The sequence below is a fragment of the Notamacropus eugenii genome, chromosome 5 (genome assembly GCF_028372415.1).
Source record: "Notamacropus eugenii isolate mMacEug1 chromosome 5, mMacEug1.pri_v2, whole genome shotgun sequence".
NCBI classification, from domain to species: domain Eukaryota; kingdom Metazoa; phylum Chordata; class Mammalia; order Diprotodontia; family Macropodidae; genus Notamacropus; species Notamacropus eugenii.
In genome coordinates this window covers 187,000,250-187,020,080 of record NC_092876.1, presented here as the reverse complement: position 1 = coordinate 187,020,080, position 19,831 = coordinate 187,000,250, and the positions used below count along the sequence as shown (strand labels likewise).

Below are 19,831 nucleotides of genomic sequence, written 5' to 3'. Positions count from 1 at the left end.
CTCCATTCTCACCTTTACTTCTCAGAATCCTTATCCTCTCTCCAAGCTCAGCTCAAGTATCACCTCCATGAAATCTTTTCTTATCTCCCTTTATTCCCAGTTATTGATTAGAGTCCTCTCCTTCCTCAAATCCTTGGATTTATTTATCGGTAGTACACTTGCTATCTCCCCTCAATACAATATAAACTCCTTGAGGACAAGGACTTTTATTTATTTATTTTCTGGTTTGAATTCCCAGCAAGTTAATATAAGTGCCTGATACACATTTCAGTGAATCTGTAATCTCCTGATGTGTGGATTCTTGCTACAGTTAATGTTCCAAATTAAAATCCAGACTACTTTCTCCTCTTTTGTGACTGTTGCTCCTGACTGTGGAGAATAACAGTTCTCCACATAAAGACCAGTGTGGCAGGTATGGACCATTTATTTCCTTGAACTACCACAGCTTCTAGGGATACGATTTTGTGTCTTAAGTTTCTCCCAGCCCCTGAGACCCTCAGGTTGCCTTACATGAGGCTACCCCAAGCAATAAGATAAACCCTTGTCAAGTCACGAAGACGTTGCTGGTATTTTTCCATCCAGGCTTCCCAAAGAGTATTAAATCCCTCAGCACCAAAAGAGGATGGGTCATTCAGAGTGCAAGAACTATGTCCTAGTGATTTTCTCTTCGTGCTGACCCTTCAAAGCCCTAGATGCCCCCTGAGGATATGAGGTTAGGAAGCCAAACTCATGAGTGATTGTTAAAAGACATATGACCTGGGCCTCTTCCAGTATCTCTGAGGGGTTTAATGAATACCTGAATTATCCTGTGCATCCTTGTAATAAATGTATCCCACTAGGAAAGCAGAAAAAGGAGTAAACATTTATCAAGCCCCTCTTCTATGTTAGACCCTGTGTTAAGTGCTTTATAAATATTATCTCATTGAATCACTAACCATGTTTGGTCTTTGTGTATTCATTCTGGAAAAACTTTGAAATTATTAATGCCTATACAGCTGGCCGTGAGAACTAAAATTGTTTCCTCCTTAAAATTTTTCCATTTAGAGTCTCTTCATGATCTGGGAGAGGGGGACTTTTTCTAGGTCTCTTAATACGTACAAGTGCAATATGTAGACTGGACCTCTGTTGTCATCACTCTCGCAACATAAATAGGCTTTGACCTTTTCTCATTTTAAATGTCATTAATTTTATCTTTACCTCTACTTCTTGCATGCAGTTCATCTTCGGTAATACGCTGTAACATCCATCCATCATGCATCACCCCATTGCTCTTTGGACAACCTGAAATAGTAATTCTTTGAATATTGTGGCATTCCATGATTTATACTCTTACTGTGAATGAAATGTGAAATGAATCAATCAACAAGCATTTCTGATGAATATCCTGGGCCCTGTGCTGAGTGCTAATGATACAAAGAGAGACAAAAACAGCCCATGCTCTCCAGTGGATCACATTCTCATGGGGGACATAATATGTAAATAAGTAGATATATACCCCAGACATACAGAGTAGATGGAAGGTAAGCTTAGTGGGAAAGGCTCACATGGCTGGGGGGGCCTGGATGACTTCCTGCAGAAAGTAGCATTTGAGCTAAGTCTTGAAAGAAACCAGGGATATCAAGAGGCAGAGGTCAGGATTAAGAGCATTCTGGGCATAGGGGTCAACAAGTACAAGGCACAGAACAAGAAGATGAAATGTGGTGTGTGAGGAACAGCGTGCAGGTCAGTATCACGGGACAGTAGAGTAAATGGAGGGGAGTAAGTGGCACAGTGGATAGAGCACCAGCCCTGGAGTCCAGAGTCCCTGACTTCAAATCTGGCCTCAGACACTTAGTGGCTGTGGGACCCTGAGCAAATCATTTAACCCTGTTTGCCTCCGTTTCCTCACCTGTAAAATGAGCTAGAGAAGAAAATGATAAACCATTCCAGTATCTTTACCAAGAAAACCCCAAAAAGGGTTATGACTGAAACTACTGAACAACAACAAAAGTGTAAAAACATTGGAAGGATAGGAAGGCGCCAGCTTGTGAAGAGTTTTAAATGTCAAAGAAAGGATGTTATATTTGATTCTAGAGGTAATAGAGAGCCATTGGAGTTTAATTAAATAAAGAAGTGACATGGGTGAATCTGCAAGGTAAGAAAATTATTTTGTCAAAATTATTTTGTGGGAACTACTTAGAAGGGGATTATAATAATCCAGATAAAAGGTGATGAAGGCTTGAACTAGGGTGGTGACTATGTGAACAAAGAGATGGGGACATATGCATGAGAGGCTGTGACTATAGACATAGCAAAATTTGGCAACTGACTGGATATGTGGGGTGAATGAGCATGAAAAGGCAAGGAGAATGCTGAGATTACACACCTAGAAGACAGAGAACACAATGGTATCTTCAACAGTGATAGGGAGATTTGAAAGAAGAAAAGGTTAATTGATGGGATGATGGATCTTGTTTTGGACATGTTGAGTTTAACTTGCCTTTGTAATAATCCAGTTTGAAAAGCATAATAGACAGTTGGAAATATGGGATAAGAATTCAGAAGAGACACTAGAAGTGGATATGTGGATGTGAAAGTCACCGTCATAGAGCTAAGTAAGTTAGTCCATGGGAGCTGATGAGATCACCAGTGGAGAAGGTAGTAGAGAGAAAAGAGAAAGGAGCCCAAGATAGAACCTTTGCAAACACACCTAAAGAAACAGAGAAAGAGCAATCAGATAGAAGGAGAAAGCGATGTCACAAAAATTATAGGGGTAGAGAACATCCATTAGGGGAAATTGATCAACAATAACAAATTTTGACAAAGGTCAAAAAAAAAAGACTCAGTAAAAGGTCATGAGATTTGACAATTAAGAAACCACTGGTAATTTTGGAAAGGGCACTTTCAGTTGAATGAGGAGATCAGAAATCAGATTATAATGGGTTTAAAAGAGTGAAAAGAGAGGAAGGAAAGCCATTGAATATAGATGACTTTTTCAACGCATTTAGCAGAGAAAAGAAGGATAAGTATAGAATTCAAGTAGCAGACATGATTGGATCAAATAATGGTTTTTTGAGGATATGAAAGACATCCTCAAAGACATGGCTGTATTTTTATGCAGGAGGGAAGGAGCCAGTAGATAAGGAAAAATTTAAAATTAAAGGAACATAGTTGGTGAGGTTTAGGGGGAAAGGAAGGTGGGGGGAAGAAAGGTGGAAATCTATATTAGACAAGACTGGAGGGAGATGGGCTCACGTACGTATACAGGGAGTTTGTCCTAGACAAGAAGGGCCACTTTCTTATTGGCTGTAGTGAAGGAAAAGTTAATAGCAGAGATAATGGAAGATAATATCAGAGGAACATAAAATGAGGAGAAGGGGAAAAGAGGTAGCTCTTGGTATAAAGTTTCTCTCATTTCTCAAGAAGAGACAGAGTCTTTAACTGAGGGAGTGGGCAGAGGGGATCCTTGGAGAGGCTTGAAATATTTTGTTTCAGGGAGAAGCTGTAATTATTGAAAACACTGTAAAATTTCTTTTATATAATCAATAATACTTTCTTCCTTCTGTCCAGTTATGGAATCAACTCATTGTCCATGTTAAGTGCCTATCCAAGAGAGCTGTTGGACCAGCTCTATAGTTCCATCTTTCAATGAATATCATAGTCTGGACAATATGCATTCTTCCTTCACTTAGTTTTTCCTTTGTGGATTGTTAGGCAGAATTCTTATGAGTTTTTGTCCATCTCCTCTAGAGGCCTCTACAATTTTCCAGGGCTTGATGCATGTATCCCAGTGTTATCCACAAACAGGAGCATTTAAGGAGGCTTAGAGTCAATAAGGAATCCCCCTTCCATTTGGGCTGGCACTGGAAGCTAAGAATAACAACCACAACAAATAATTCATTTGCTAACAATATCAGGGGAAAAAAAATTATCAAAAAGGATAAAGGACTGCCACGTACAGTGGACTGAACAGTGATAATGGCTAATAGAGAGAAGGTGAAGATGCTCATCCCTTACTATGATCTTTTTTCTTTGCCATGAGGAATGATCTTTGAAACTGAATAGAACTGAAAAAAAATGGGTAACAAGAAATTGTAATTAAAGATAAGGGAGATAGTAAGAGAATATCTTGCCTTACTTGATTAATCTAAGTCATCAGACTCAGGCTAAGTATGCCAACATACTGAAAAAGGAAAGGTTGAATGTTGAGCTACTGTCAGAGATCTTTGAAAGATCTTGTAGAGTGGAAGTGGGAAGAGCATATTTATCTCAACGAAAAAGAAAGGGAAATAGGTTAGTGAAATTTATTTCAAATCTTGGTGACATCCTACAATATTTTATTAAAGTGATAGCTAATGAACATTTAGAGAAAGTGGTGATCACAGTGAGACAGGATGGGTTCATCAATACAAGTCATTCTTGACTAACCGCTTTTGCTTTGACAAGGTAACTAGAGTGCTGGAAAGTGGTTTTCTTCATGAGTGACAGAGCTACTACACATGACTCTTAACATCATAGTTCTAGATTACCATGTAAGAATCAGAAATGACTGGGGAAGAGCAACTGGATGAGACCAATAGTACAAAAATCACCTGCATTGAAGGGTTTGATGATACCTGAAGGAGAGGAAAACACCAAAAGTTTAGAAGGGGGAAAGTAACCAAGAAAATGCTTTTTCCCATTTCTACAAAATATTTATGAGAATAATCAATATTTGCATCAAGGCCATGCATAATGAAGGTATGATATGGAAATGGACTGGCCTTCACAAAGGTATTCTACTAAAGAGCACTTCTTTAGAGTGAAAAAATTAACTAAAAAATGCAAAAGTGTTTGTTGATCAAAAAAAGTAGTTTCTTTGATATAACAAAATTCTACTTTGAAGGCTCTCTTCCAAGATGGGGTTGGCCCTGCCTTTTCCAAAATCATACCAGATTCACTGAAATATACAGAGTGACCCAAAACTCTAAGTGTAATTTTTAACTTCAATAGTTTTGACAACTTTTGAGACACCACATATAACAATAGAAATAGTTTTGTTTGTCCTTCTGATTATTAATGCGGTAAGCTGTAAAAGAGAAATATTGAATTGAATTGAATTGAATTGAATATTCACTCAAGGTGTTTGCCAACATCATAAAGGATGTCTAGTATATAAGCCAAGTGGAAGAGAGGTTCCCTGTATGTCATGAGGTCAGAAGTTCCTGTTTGTAGATGATACTGTTCATAATTGCATCAAGCCTTAGAACGTTGCAGAGAATCCTAAATAGGAGCCACTCGAAAGAGTTCAACCCAACCATTCACATGGAAAAACTAAAAGGATAAAGGATATCTGTCATACAATCTATGATATACAGTTATAGAGTTACTCCATGAGCACATGTGTTTTGAGTAGATGTCATCAAAAGGAAGGCGAAATAAATCTAGAATTGAATGAAGGTTACAAGGCTGCATTGCCAATTTTTACAGTGTTTTCGTTAGCACAGTGTTTTCCTGAAATGAAAGTCCATCTTTTTAACAATATTCTTCTAGTAGAACTATGTGACTATGTCATGCAATATCATAGTCTCAGAAGAATTTAATATGCAGGTTACTCAAAGGACATTGGGAATGTGCATAGTGAGAGTGAGCAAACTGAAACTTTACCAATGCAGAATTGTGTAGAAGAAGCAGTATAATGATGGCATGCTTATCAAATGGGACAGCTAACATTGACAGGATCCAACAAAAATTCGCTAGACTCGAATGCTGGATCAGATCTAATATGATGAAATGGAATAAGAATAAATATAAAGTTCAAGTGGGTTTAAAAAAGTCAGATTAACAAGCATAAGGCAAGGCTGGACAAGAGTTCATCTAAAAACATCACAGAATTTTAGTGAACTGTTAGCTCAATATGAATCAAGAATTATTTGGCAGCCAGTGAGCTAATGCAAGCTTAAGATTCAGTGAATGCATCCAGAGAAAGAACTATGGAATCGAAACACAGAATGAAGCAGACTGTTTTCTCTTGTGTTAAGTTTTGTTTGGGTTTGGTTTTTCTCGTGGTTTCATCCATTCATTTTATTTCATCTATGAAACATGACTAATGTGAAAATGTGTTTAATAAGACTGTATGTATAGAACCCATATAAGACTGGATGCCATCTCGGGGAGGAAGGGGTGAGGGAGAGGGAAAAAAATTTAAAACATGGAAGTGATTGTTGAAAACTGAAAACAAATGAATTAAAATATTTTTTAAAAGATTCAGTGAATGTATACTGTCAAGAATTATAAAGCTTATAGTTCTACTATATTCTATATTGATTAGATCCTATTTGAAGTAATGTGTTCAATTCTGAGTGTCATATTTTAGGAAAGAAATTGATAAATTGAAGAACATTCAGAAGAGGGTATCCAGGGTGGTGATGGTCCTCAAGCTTATGACAATTGAGAATCAATTAAAGAAACTGGAGGTGTTTAGCCTAGAGAAGAGAAGACTTGACTAGGGGTTGGTGGGAGGGGGGGAGGAATACAGGGAGAACATAAGAAATGCCTTTGAGTATATAAATACATGTTTTATGGAAGAGAAATTTGACTTTTTTCTGTTTGTCTCTGTAGGGCAGAGCCAGGAACACTAGATATAAGTTACAGAGAAGCAGATATAGGCTTGACATAAGGGAAAACTTTCCTAATACTTGAAGATGTGCTGAAGTAGAATGAACTACTTCCTGGGGTAGTGAGTTTTCTTACCATAAGATTTCAAGCAAAGGCTGGATGACCCTTTGTTGGGTACATTATAATGAAGATTCTTTTTGAAGTACAGATTAGATTAGAGTGCCCCTCAAGTCCCTCTGGACTCTTAGATTCTATGACTGTAATGGATACCTTCCATAACAGTAACAAAGCACTTTTGGCAAGCCCATAGCTCTCTGTTTTGTGATTGCTATTAAAAATCAGAGAACTGTTGAGCAATTATCTCTGGTTTTCTATCTTTCTAGGAGTTTTTGCATGATTTTTACATATTCATAGGAGACTCTACCAGAGCTCTACTAAAGGGTTCGCCATGGCATAGAGATGACCCACACTGTCTCTCTCTTTTTAATGTTTTATTATCTTTTCATTTATTTTGTTTTATTTAATTATTTACTCGTTTTCACATTGGGGGAATGTTCCCAGTTCTCTCCCTCCTATCTCTCCCCTACCCATTAAGAAGGCAAGGTATATGATTTCAATTAAATGTGTGAAATTATGCAAAACATTTCCATATTAGCCATGTTGCCAAAAAACCCAGAAAAATAAAGAAAATGAAAAAAATTATACTTCAGTTTTCACTTAGAGTTCATCAGTTCTCTCTCTGGAGGAGGATAGCACTTTTCATCAAATTGTCTTAGATTACTATATTGATTAGAATAGCTGTCCTTCATAATTGATTTTATTGCTATTATTATATACAGTGATCTCCTGGTTCTGCTCATTTCATTTTGCATCAGTTCCTATAGGTCTTTCCAGGTTTTTTCTTTTTTTTTTTTTTTTTTTTTATTATTAAATTTATTTATTTAACTTTTAACATTCATTTTCACAAAATTTTGGGTTACAAATTTTCTCCCCTTTTATCCCCTCCCCCCCCAAACACCAAGCATTCTAATTGCCCCTATGACCAATCTGCTCTCTCTTCTATCATCCCTCTCTGCCCTTGTCTCCATCTTCTCTTTTGTCCTGTAGGGGCAGATAGCTTTCTATACCCCTTTACCTGTTTTTCTTATTTCCTAGTGGCAAGAACATTACTCGACAGTTGATCCTAACACTTTGAGTTCCAACTTCTCTTCCTCCCTCCCTCCCCACCCCTTCCCTTTGGAAGGCAAGCAATTCAATATAGGCCATATCTGTGTAGTTTTGCAAATGACTTCCATAATAGTTGTGTTGTATAGGACTAACTATATTTCCCTCCATCCTATCCTGTCCCCCATTACTTCTATTCTCTTTTGATCCTATCCCTCCCCATGAGTGTCGACCTCGAATTGCACTCTCCTCCTCATGCCCTCCCTTCTATCATCCCCCCCACCCTGCTTGTCCCCTTATCCCCCACTTTCCTGTATTGTGAGATAGGTTTTCCTACCAAAATGAGTGTGCACTTTATTCTTTTCTTTAGTGGAATGTGATGAGAGTAGACTTCATGTTTTTCTCTCACCTCCCCTCTTTATCCCTCCACTAATGAGTCTTTTGATTGCCTCTTTTATGAGAGATAATTTGCCCCATTCAATTTCTCCCTTTCTCTTCCCAATATATTTCTCTCTCACTGCTTGATTTCATTTTGTTTTAAAGATATGATCCCATCCTATTCAATTCACTCTGTGCACTCTGTCTCTGTGTATGTGAGCGTGTGTGCATGTGTAATCCCACCCAGTACCCAGATACTGAAATGTTTCAAGAGTTACAAATATTGTCTTTCCATGTAGGAATGTAAACAGTTCAGCTTTAGTAAGTCCCTTATGTCTTCACTTTGCTGTTCACCTTTTCATGGTTCTCTTCATTCTTGTGTTTGAAAGTCAAATTTTCTTTTCAGCTCTGGTCTTTTCATCAAGAATACTTGAAAATCCTCTATGTCATTGAAAGACCATTTTTTCCCCTGAAGTATTATACTCAGTTTTGCTGGGTAGGTGATTCTTGGTTTTAGTCCTAGTTCCTTTGACTTCTGGAATATACTGTTCCATGCCCTTCGATCCCTTAATGTAGAGGCTGCTAGATCTTGTGTTATCCTGATTGTATTTCCACAATACTTGAATTGTTTCTTTCCAGCTGCCTGCAGTATTTTCTCCTTGACCTGGGAACTCTGGAATTTGGCCACAATGTTCCTAGGAGTTTCTCTTTTTGGATCTCTTTCATGCGGTGTTCTGTGGATTCCTTGAATATTTATTTTGCCCTCTGGTTCTAGAATCTCAGGGCAGTTTTCCTTGATAATTTCATGAAAGATGATGTCTAGGCTCTTCTTTTGATCATGGCTTTCAGGTAGTCCCATAATTTTTAAATTGTCTCTCCTGGATCTATTTTCCAGGTCTGTTGTTTTTCCAATGAGATATTTCACATTATCTTCCATTTTTCCATTCTTCTCTCTTTGTTCTGTGATTTCTTGGTTTTGCATAAAGTCATTAGCCTCCATCTGTGCCATTCTAATTTTGAAAGAACTATTTTCTTCAGTGAGCTTTTGAATCTCCTTTTCCATTTGGCTAATTCTGCTTTTGAAAGCATTCTTCTCCTCATTGGCTTTTTGAACCTCTTTTGCTAATTGAGTTAGGCTAGTTTTCAAGGTGTTAATTTCTTCAACATTTTTTTGGGTCTCCCTTAGCAGGGAGCTGATCTGCTGTTCATACTTTGACTTCATGTCTCTCATTTCTCTTCCCAGCTTTTCCTCCACCTCTCTAACTTGATTTTCAAAATTCTTTTTGAGCTCTTCCATGGCCTGAGCCCATTGGGTGGGCTGGGACACAGAAGCCTTGATTTCTGTGTCTTTGCCTGATGGTAAGCATTGTTCTTCCTCATCAGAAAGGAAGGGAGGAAATGCCTGTTCGCCAAGAAAGTAACCTTCTATAGTCTTATTTCTTTTCCCTTTTCTGGGCATTTTCCCAGCCAGAGACTTGACCTCTGAATATTTTCCTCACACCCACCTCACCTCCTGATCCTCCCAGCCCGTGTTTGTGGTCTGAGATTCAAATGCTGCTTCCAGCCTCAGGGCTTTTGGCGGGGGCAGGGCTGCTATTCAGTATGAGATTATGTTCTGGTGCTGAGGTCGGGGCAGGGCCACCTCTCAGGCTCAGTTCCCTCAGGGGGTTTATGCGCAGACCTTCCGCAATGGATTCAGGCTCCCGCCCACTTGGGGAGCCCCTGTCTGCAGCCGCCTCTCAGCTTCTACCTCCCGGGGGGGGCCTGAATTATGGGGGCACCCCACTCCCCTCTCGACCCGCCAAAGAGACTCTCTCACCCACCCCTGTCACCTGTGGGTGGAGGGACTTGTGCGGCCGCTGGAGATCCCGTCCCTGAAGCCTGCTCGGATCTGTTTCTCTCGGTGCCGCAGCCGTGGCCGCAGCAGGTCTGGGCTGGGCTTTGTGTCTGCAGCGCGACGGACCTTTTGCGAGAGGTTTGCAGATCCCTCTGTGGGTGGAGGGACCCGCGTGGCCGCTGGAGATCCTGTCTGTGAAGCCTGCTCGGATCTTTTCCTCTCTGTGCCGCGGCCGCGGCCGCGGCAGGGCTGCACTCAGCTCCCAGTCCCGGCGCCCAGTCCGCAGCGCGAAGGACCCCCCCCGCGAGAGGTTTGCAGGTCTCTCTGGAGCAGAAATCTCCCTCACTCCAATGTTCCGTGGCCTCTGGGTGCGGAATTCGCCGTGAGTTACTTCCCTGTAGCCATTCTATGGGTTGTGGGTTCAGAGCTATGTGTATGTGCGTCTTTCTACTCCGCCATCTTGGCTCCGCCCCCAGGTTTTTTCTAAAAGCAGTCTGCTCATCATTTCTTAGAACACAATAGTATTCCATCACAATTAAATACCACAGCTTATTCAGCCAGTCCCCAGTTGATAGGCATCCCCTCAATTTCCAATTCTTTTCCACCACAGAAGAGAGCTGGTATAAGTATTTTTGTACATGAGTCTTTTTCCCTTTTCGTTGACCTCTTTGGAATATAGACCTAGTAGTGGTATTGCAGGGTTGAAGGGTATGCAATTTTATAGCCCTTTGGGCATAGTTCTAAAGAACTCCAAAATGGTTAGAGCAGTTCATGACTCCACTAATGACGCATTAATGTCTCTGCTTTTCCACGTCCCCTCCAATATTGGTCATTTTCATTTTCTGTCATGTTAGCTAATCTTTAGGTGTGTGTTTTATCTCAGAGATGTTTTAATTAGCATTTCTCTAATCGATGGTGATTTAGACCATTTTTTTCATATGACTATAGATAACTTTGATTTCTTCTAATAACTGCCTGTTTGTATCATCTGACCATTTATCAATTAGGAGTGGCTCATATTCTGTTTGACTCAGTTACCTATATATTTGATAAATGAGGCCTTTATAAGAGAAACTTGATAAAAAAAATTTTTTTGTGCTTTCCTTCTAATTTGCATTACTTTTGTTTGTGTAAAAACTTTTGAATTCAGTGTAATCAAAATTATGTGTGCCTCATTACTATTATGTTCTGAGTTTAAGCTTCCTTCTTTCATGGATGCTGTATGTATTTGTGGTAGGGACTGAACCAGGTTTTTAGGAAAACATTTTGTATTAACTATCTTAATCATGTTATCTGTGAGTGGTAGTAGCTGCTGTCTGTGGACCCATCCTGCCAATTCAAGCTGAGGAATGTTGCTATTTCTTCTTCCTCTTCCTCTTCTCTTTCTTCTCCTTCTTCTTCTTCTCCTTGTTCTTCTTCTCTTCCTCCTCCTTTTTCTTTTCCTTCTCTTTCTCCTCCTCTTCCTTCTTCTTCCTCCTTCTTCTCCTCTCTCCACTTGGGGTGCCTTACCTTACATGTGGGTGCTGTGTCCATGGGAATATAATTTTTGGTCCTTACAATTTGTAAGATATTTGGTGGTTTGGGGTTAGATTTTTTTAAAATTATTTTTTCAAAATGATGGGACAATTTACTTTTTGTCCTGCACAGTTTTTATTTATGATTTCCTGAAATACAGCTCTGAAAAAACAGACTTTTAAAAAATCCCATTGTGATTTAAATGGAGCTACCTGACTATGCCTTCAAACCTAAATCACTTTGGCTTTTATTAAATGGTCAATAATAGTCCCCAGCCCAAGCCCCGGGAACATTGTTTAGATTTTAATGGCTTAGAATGAGTATAAATAGCAATTGTTTTCGGTTGGGACCAGAAACTCTTGAGAATCTTCCATTTCTAGATAGATGCCTTTATGATGGCAAACTAGGCCATCCTTTGTCTCAATTCTTACCTAATTCTTAATCATTAGATGGGCATTGCCTAGACAAACTTGACACCTGGGAAAGACTTTAATTTAGAAAAGCCAAGTCACCCACTGCATCCTAGTTCATCACCCGTTGACTTGATCTTTGTCTTGTCACTGGACTCCAGGAACTCTAGAGGAGAATGTGAAGTTAACAACTTTGCACAGCTCTGCCTTACTTTAATCCATTTCATGAGTAAATTAAGACATCACCTTCATGATGTCATCAGCAATCAAAACCATGCATCACTTCTGGTGATCCTTTCTGTCTCTTTTTTGGTCATCAGTTATTCTTTTATGCATAGATTTGGGAGGTACATTTTTCCATGCTCCCTTAGTTGACCTATGATATCACCCTTTATGTCTAAATAACATACCCTTTTTGACCTTACCTTGGTATGCAGTGTGAGATGCTGATCTCTGCCTGGTTTCTGCCAAACTGCTTTCCAGTTTTCCTAGCAGTTTTATCAAATAGTGAGTTTTGCCCCAAAAGCGGACCCAAGAGAGTCTACAATCTCTTTTAATGCCGTGACTATCCACACAGACAAGATCATTTCAGGATTTTATACATGGGCGACCACTTGTTGGTAGAGAACTTCTAAGGAATATTTTGCTCTGGCTATTACCAATTCAAAGCCTTTTAAAAGAGTTGATAAGTAACAAATACAGAGAGATCGTTGTATATTCTCTGTACATCCTAGTAAATTGTGTGTATAAAGACAGAGTGTTCCTGGTAGAAATGTTGAAGTCTGAGGGGTGCTGGGGGACCCTGAAATACCGACAGGCCAGGTCCTGCTCAAGTGAATTCGACTCAAGTCTTCTTAAAGCCAAAGAAAGACAAAGTTTATTAAAGATTTGCCATATTGGGTTGACTCTTAAGGAGCCTAAGCATTTGTAACGCTTGTATTCACAAGCAGGCCAGATAGAATCTCAGCTAGACAGAATCCGAGCTGGATTGAATCTGAGCGCCTTCATGGAGGCAAGATGGAACTTAAATACAGAAAAGACTGTAAAAGGGATCTGGGGGTGGTCTGGTAGTCTAGGGTGATGGAAGGAGGGGTTTAGGGAGGGTCTTGAGGAGAAGCCCAAGGAGGCCCTCAGTGGGATTGGTGTGACTGGTCAATGGTTGGAAATAGCTGGAGGTAATCAGGAGATATCAGACAATGGAGGGTTTGGGTGGGAAGCAGGTGGAGCAATCCAGAGGTAACAGACAATGGAAGGCCAGGCTAGGCTGAAGCCAATAGATTTGAATATGAAAGGGCAGATTAAATGGGAAGATTCAGGAGGACCTGGCTACAAATTTGAAGTTAAGTGGCAAGATACAAGGGAAACCTGTCTCAAATTTGAATATGAAAGGCCAAGTGGGGAGATTCTAGAGGAGTTCAGGAAGGTTCCCAGAGTCTGAACTCCATCAGAAATACCCTGTCTGAACCAGATGAAAATGTCATTGGGAAATACTGAACAAAATAAAATACAATAAAACATAGATAACATTACATCTTGAATCCAAGTCAACATGCAGCCTCAGGGACCCTTATGTATGAATTAGTGGCCCTTATTTCTAATTGAGTTTGACATCATCATTGGTTAATAAGCACACTGGCTCTGGAGACATAAGGCCTGAATTCAGATCCTGCCTCTGATGTTTATTACCAGTGTTACCTAAAGCAAGGCCCTTAACTTCTCTGAGGCTGTTTCTTCAAGTGTAAGATGAGGGGATTGATCTAGGTGACCTCTGAGGTCCTTTCAAGACTCATGATGGAAAATGCTATCCATATCCAGAGAAAGAACTGTGGAGTCTGAATGCAGATTGAAGCATGCTATTTTCTTTTTGTTTTTTTCTTTCTCATGGTTTTTCTCTTTTCTGAATCTTCTTTCATAACATGACTAATGTGGAAATATGTTTAATATGATCATACACATATAACCTGTATCAGATTGCATACTGTCTTGAGAAGGGGAGAGAGAAGGAAGGGGGAAAAATTTTGAACTTAAAATCTTATAAAATTAAATGCTGAAAACTAACAATTAATTTTTAAAAAAATGCAAATCAGAATGACTTTAGAAAAACCTGAAAAGACTTACATGAACTGATGCAGAGTGAAGTGAACAAAACAAGGGGAATGTTATACACAGTAACAACAATATTGTAACAATGATCAACTATGAATGACATTATTCTCAACAGTGCAATCCAAGATCATCCCAAAGGACTCATGGTAAAATATGCAACCCACCTCTAGAGAAAAAATTGATGCTGTCTTAATACAGATTGAAGCATGCTATTTTTCACTTTCTGTTTGTAAATTCGAGTCTTCTTGTACACAATTACTAATATGGAAATGTTTTACATAATTGACCATATATAAACTATTTTGGTTTGCTTACCATTTCAGGGAGGGGAGAGGGAGGGATAGAATTTGAAACTCAAAAGTTTTTTTTAAATGTTAAAAAAAAATAATGTGTAATTGGGAGGAAAGTGAAATAGTATTTAAAAAAAAGAAAAACAAATCAGTACCTTCTCCACAAGGTATAATTTGAGATAGTTACCTGGAGCAGGGAGAGGTTGAATGACTTATCCAGGGCCACGCAGCCAGTATGGATCTAAAGTGAGGCATGAACTAGGTCTTCGGAACTTTGTGATGGGCTCTCAGTTCACCATACAACACTGTCTCCCAGGCCCTATCCCTATACTTATCCTAAATTATTAAAATACTAGCTAGCAAAGTATCCTGTGAAAACGTTTGTTGTTGTCTTTTGATGCATAATGAAACCAAATCTGCCAACTATCTTTATTTGACTCTCCAAGGAGAATCTAAGAAACATCTTTTCATTTCCTTTAATCTTCTAGTTTCATTTATTATTTTAAAATGTTTTTATTGTTATTTTTTACCTTTTGATGTCACCATAATTTCCTCTAGTATCCCTCCTCCACCCCATTCCAGAAAGCTACCCAATATAACAAAAAGCATTTTTAAGTGGGAAAAAAAATTTAAAAACAGGAAAGAATCAACATAACTGATCAATATATCAAAAAAAAAGTCTAAATGTGCAACACTTGTGGACCTCCCGCCTCTGCTAAGTAGTATATTGGAAGCATCCTCTAATCTAATGGCAATTCTTTCTAGCCATGCTTGTCCTTTCTCATTTTGTAGCATTCACTTTTGATTCGTGTGTATGGTTCTTTCTTTTTGCATTTCTTACTTTACGCTGCATCAGTTCATGTGGATCTATCCATGCTTCTCTGTATTCATCATTTCTTACAGCTCAGTAATATTTCATTACATTCATGTGACCCAATTTGTTTAGCCATTATGCAACCAGTCGGCATCTACGTAGCTTCCAGTTCTCTGCTATCACATATTTTGGTATATATGGAGACTTTCTTCTCTTCAATGACATCTTTGTCAAGCTGAATAGTGGAAACTCTGGGTCAGAAAGTATAGACATTTTTCCATTATTTACATAATTCCAAATTGTTTTCCAAAATGATTATACAATTCCCATCTCCATTAATAATGCATTAGTGTGCCTATCTTCCCACAGCTCCTCTCCAACAATGATTATTCACATCTTTTATCATCTTTGCCAGTTTGCAAGTGTGAGGCAAAATCTTGAGGTTTTATTTTACAGTTTTCTTGTTTTTAGTGACTTGGAGCATTCTTTGACATGGTTGCTAATAGTTTTCAATTTTTCTTTTCAGAACTGTTTGTTCGTATCCTGTATTTATTTATTGGGGCCTACATACACAAGGATAGATAGATAGATAATTTGTAATCTGTTATTAAAAAATCTTTGTATCAAATTCCTCTGATAAAGATTTGGTATCCAAGATACGTAAACAACAAATGTAATATAAATATATAAATATACACATACATATATACATGCACACATGTACAGAATATACATAAGCATGTATATGCATATGTAATATATATAAGGATGTATAAACAAGCATTTCTTAGCACCTTTTGCTATTTTCCCACTAGTCTGACGTTGTCACTACAAAAACAAAAGGTACAGCAGAGGACTGAGGATCATTTAAAATTTAATTTAAATATTTTCTTTGTTTTGTGAGGATGTCACTAGCCAGCTAGTGATGAACCTCTCCATATCTAATGAGGCTGGTCCTTAAATGAGAGAAATTGTCTGTGGCTAAGACTGTACTTAAAGCTTTCCTATTATGGTAGAAAATACCAGAACTTGTTTTTTGAGGACTTTTGTGCCATATGTAAGCCAGATGATTAATAAATTTTATTTAGTTGAAAGAGTACTAAAAATGTTATCAATGCAAAAAATTAGAAATTTAGCAGTTTTTTTCTCCCCAAAGGAAATAGATGCTTTTCATTATTTTTAAGAAATTACTAAGCCAATAAGAGAGTGTTGAAATATTTCTCATTCATTTTATTAAAATATTTATGCAACTATGATTGCAAAAAAAATGAAAATTGCCTTCAAGTTTACCAGGGAACCTGAAACTGATGGCTTTTTCTGGTAAAAGTAAGAAATAATTTTAAATGTCCCCACACAACAGGAAGCAATGTGAAAGAGAAGAGAGTTTTAACCTCCAGGTATGGATGATTTGATAAAACTGGATTAGTCACAACCCCCTTGGACCTTTTTTTAGGCATCCGAAATTCAGTTCAATTCATCAGGTGCTTGTGAAGCACCTTCTCTGCTATGTGCTAAGCACATGGTGCTGGAGGTATGAAGACAAAAATGAAGTCCAGCCCTGCGTATAATAGAACAGAAGCATCTATTCTATCGTGCTATATCATCTCCAGTGTCTTTTCCAGCACTAAGATTCTATGAGCTATGCTGTAACTTCCACCATGGGACATTTTCTTTACATGCTGAAGTGACTTACGTTTACATAACTGTTTTAAAGTTTGCATTGACCTTTGCATCTGCCGGGTCTTTTGAGCTCCCAATCTTGCATAGTGTAGCATAAGACAATGAATGAGTCCAATCTTGTAGAAACTACTCCAGTACTTACTGTACAGGGTTTAGAAATTTGGGACTACATCCCTCTCAAACAAAACCCACAGAAGCTGTAGCCTGGCCTCACCCATGCTTCCCATTGGTGACCCAATAGATATTTTATGTTATGTATTTTGCTATATAACGTGTACAGTTCATTTCATGAGAATTTGTTTATTAACAACAATGATGTTCCCATTATAGGTTAGGAATCTGAAGCAATGGGTGACTGGAGCTTTCTGGGGAGACTATTAGAGAATGCGCAAGAGCACTCAACTGTGATTGGCAAAGTTTGGCTGACTGTTCTGTTCATCTTCAGAATCCTGGTGCTGGGTGCGGCTGCAGAAGAAGTCTGGGGAGATGAACAGTCAGACTTCACCTGTAACACTCAACAACCAGGTTGTGAAAATGTCTGCTATGATAAGGCCTTTCCCATTTCCCACATTCGCTTCTGGGTCTTGCAGATCATCTTTGTCTCTACACCCACCCTCATTTATCTGGGCCATGTGCTGCACATCGTACGCATGGAGGAAAAAAAAAAGGAGAAAGAACAGCTTAAGAAAGGCAACTTGCACCAGGGAGTAGGGGAACTCAGTAGCCCCAACAACCATGAAGAACCACTTACCAGAAAGGAGAGCACAAAGGTGGAAAAGAAAGAGAAGCCTCCAATCCGAGATGATCGGGGCAAAGTCCGGATAGCTGGTGCCCTACTACGCACCTACGTCTTTAACATTATCTTCAAGACTCTGTTTGAAGTGGGCTTCATTGTGGGGCAGTATTTCCTGTATGGTTTTGAGTTGAAGCCTCTGTACCGTTGTGACAGGTGGCCCTGCCCCAACACTGTGGACTGCTTTATCTCCAGGCCCACAGAAAAGACCATATTCATTATTTTCATGTTAGTGGTGGCTTGTGTGTCCCTCTTTCTCAACATGCTGGAGATCTATCACTTGGGCTGGAAAAAGCTTAAACAGGGTATGACCAACCATTACAGCCCAGATTCTCCCGAAGCCAAAGTGGTTCCCTCACAATGTAGCAGCATTGGCCCACTTCTGCTTTCCTCCCATTCTGCCCCACCTGCTGTTGGATTCCCACCTTACTATACTCAGTCAGCCTCTTCCCTAGGACAGGCAACCACTGCAGGTTATCCTGGGGGTCCTCCACAGCCCACAGAATTCAGAATGGTAACCCTTCCCGAGGAGGGCAGTAAGGCAGCCCCAGCCAAGTATTATGGTGGCAACCACCACCACATCTTAATGACTGAGCAGAACTGGGCCAACCAGGAGGCAGAGCAACAGACTTTTGAAAGGAAGTCATCCCCACCCGACACCACCCCTGGCACTCCCACCACCCCAAGCAGTGTTCAGCAACTCCTCCAAGAGCAAGCTGACAGTGGGGGAGGAAGTAAAGTGCCCTTGCTCTTGATTAATGGGAGTAACAGCAGTTTGGGGGTCACTAAATCAGAGGTAAACTCTGATGGGGAGAAACAGCCAGGTACCACCACAGTTGAGATGCATGCACCTCCACTACTTCTCCTTGATACAAGACGGTTAAGCAAGGCTAGTAAGTCCAGCAGCGGTAGAGCCCGATCGGATGACTTAGCCGTCTAACATAGTTCACTCTCTCTCTCTCCACACTCATCTCTGAAGAGAGTTTTAAAGTAACCTTTCTTCTAGAAAAATTTTTTAAAAAAATAAAATTCACAGTTGAATCAGCAAGAACCAGAAGAAAGACAGGTCCTAGGAAGGGAGAAGTAAAATCAAGAAGAGGAGACTAGGTTTCCTTATGTTAATACCTGCTGTTCTTAACACACTGTGAGTTGTAGTGAACACAAAGACAACGTTCTTGGATAGAATAAAAGTAACCAAAGTGAGATCTGATTGTTAGTCCCAAAGGTGTCCAATCCCAGCAGGCACTGGCCGTGCAACCTGGGTAGAATTTACGAATGAGTTTGTACACTGCCTTCAGAGCCCTCTTTTTTCTAAACATTGATATAGTGCCTACTCTGTCCCAACCACTGTGCTAAGGGTTGGGCAAATATTATCTTATTTGATCCTCACAATAACCCTGAGAGGTAGGTGCTATTATCCTTATTTTATAGTTGAAGAAACTTTGAGGCAAACCGGTTAAGTGACTTGCCCAGCGTCACACAGCTAGGAAGTGTCTGAGGTCAGATTTGAAATCAGGTCATACTGACTCTAGGCCCAGCTCCATATTTACTGTCATCTAGCTAAGATCCCATCCAGTGGCCATGTATTCCTGAACTGGACAAAATCTCTCTGGTTAGTGTGCTAAGTTAGTGGGCATATTCACCTCCATCCTTAAATCTATGAGTGCATTTGCTTTTGAGTGACTATATACTGACCTTGTCTAAAAAATATTTAAGTGGTATGCAGATGGGTTTTTTTTTTTTTTTTAGAAACACCCAGAGGCATTTGCACTTCTGAACCTTCACAGTAAGGCACAGGAAACTCTCACATCATATGTTATGGTTATCATACAAAGTATACTGATTCTCCAGGGGTAAGAATCATAATTCCAGGGTGTCTGCAGGATCAGTTGCTTTCACCCAATAGGAAAAACTGAAGTAAAAGTGTGGCTGGAATGCTTTAAGATTTTTTCTTTTTTAATGACCCATTTTAGACTTAAGTCTCAAAGGACAAGTGTGACATTCATTTTTCAACCTTCAGCCTTTTTGAGAAAAAGAAACTTAGTAGTATTAGAAATTATGATAATCCAGATAGTATTAAATTGGCCCTGTTACATATAGTTAAAGATTTGGCTTTTTCTTTTTAAAGGAAGTCTGCAACTTCGTCAGTCAGATTGTTAATTATTAGGGAAGAGGAAAAAAAACCCAGATAAGTATTTCAACTTTTGAACTTGTTAAAAGTTTTGAATAGAAAATTGAAACTTAACCATGCTCATGAGAATAGTTCAG

At 39.2% G+C, this 19,831-nt stretch overlaps 1 protein-coding gene across 2 annotated transcripts in view; it reads left to right on the top strand.

Moving 5' to 3' along the window:
• Positions 1 to 19,096, top strand: part of GJA3 (gap junction protein alpha 3) — a 40,851-nt gene extending 21,755 nt beyond the window's left edge. For both annotated transcript variants that reach the window (XM_072611671.1, XM_072611669.1), the window contains one exon: positions 17,101 to 19,096. In XM_072611671.1, coding sequence (XP_072467772.1) covers positions 17,118 to 18,503 — 1,386 coding nt within the window. In that variant the 5' untranslated portion in view covers positions 17,101 to 17,117 and the 3' untranslated portion in view covers positions 18,504 to 19,096. The remainder of the gene's footprint in view (positions 1 to 17,100) is intronic.
• Positions 19,097 to 19,831: the final 735 nt, after the last annotated feature.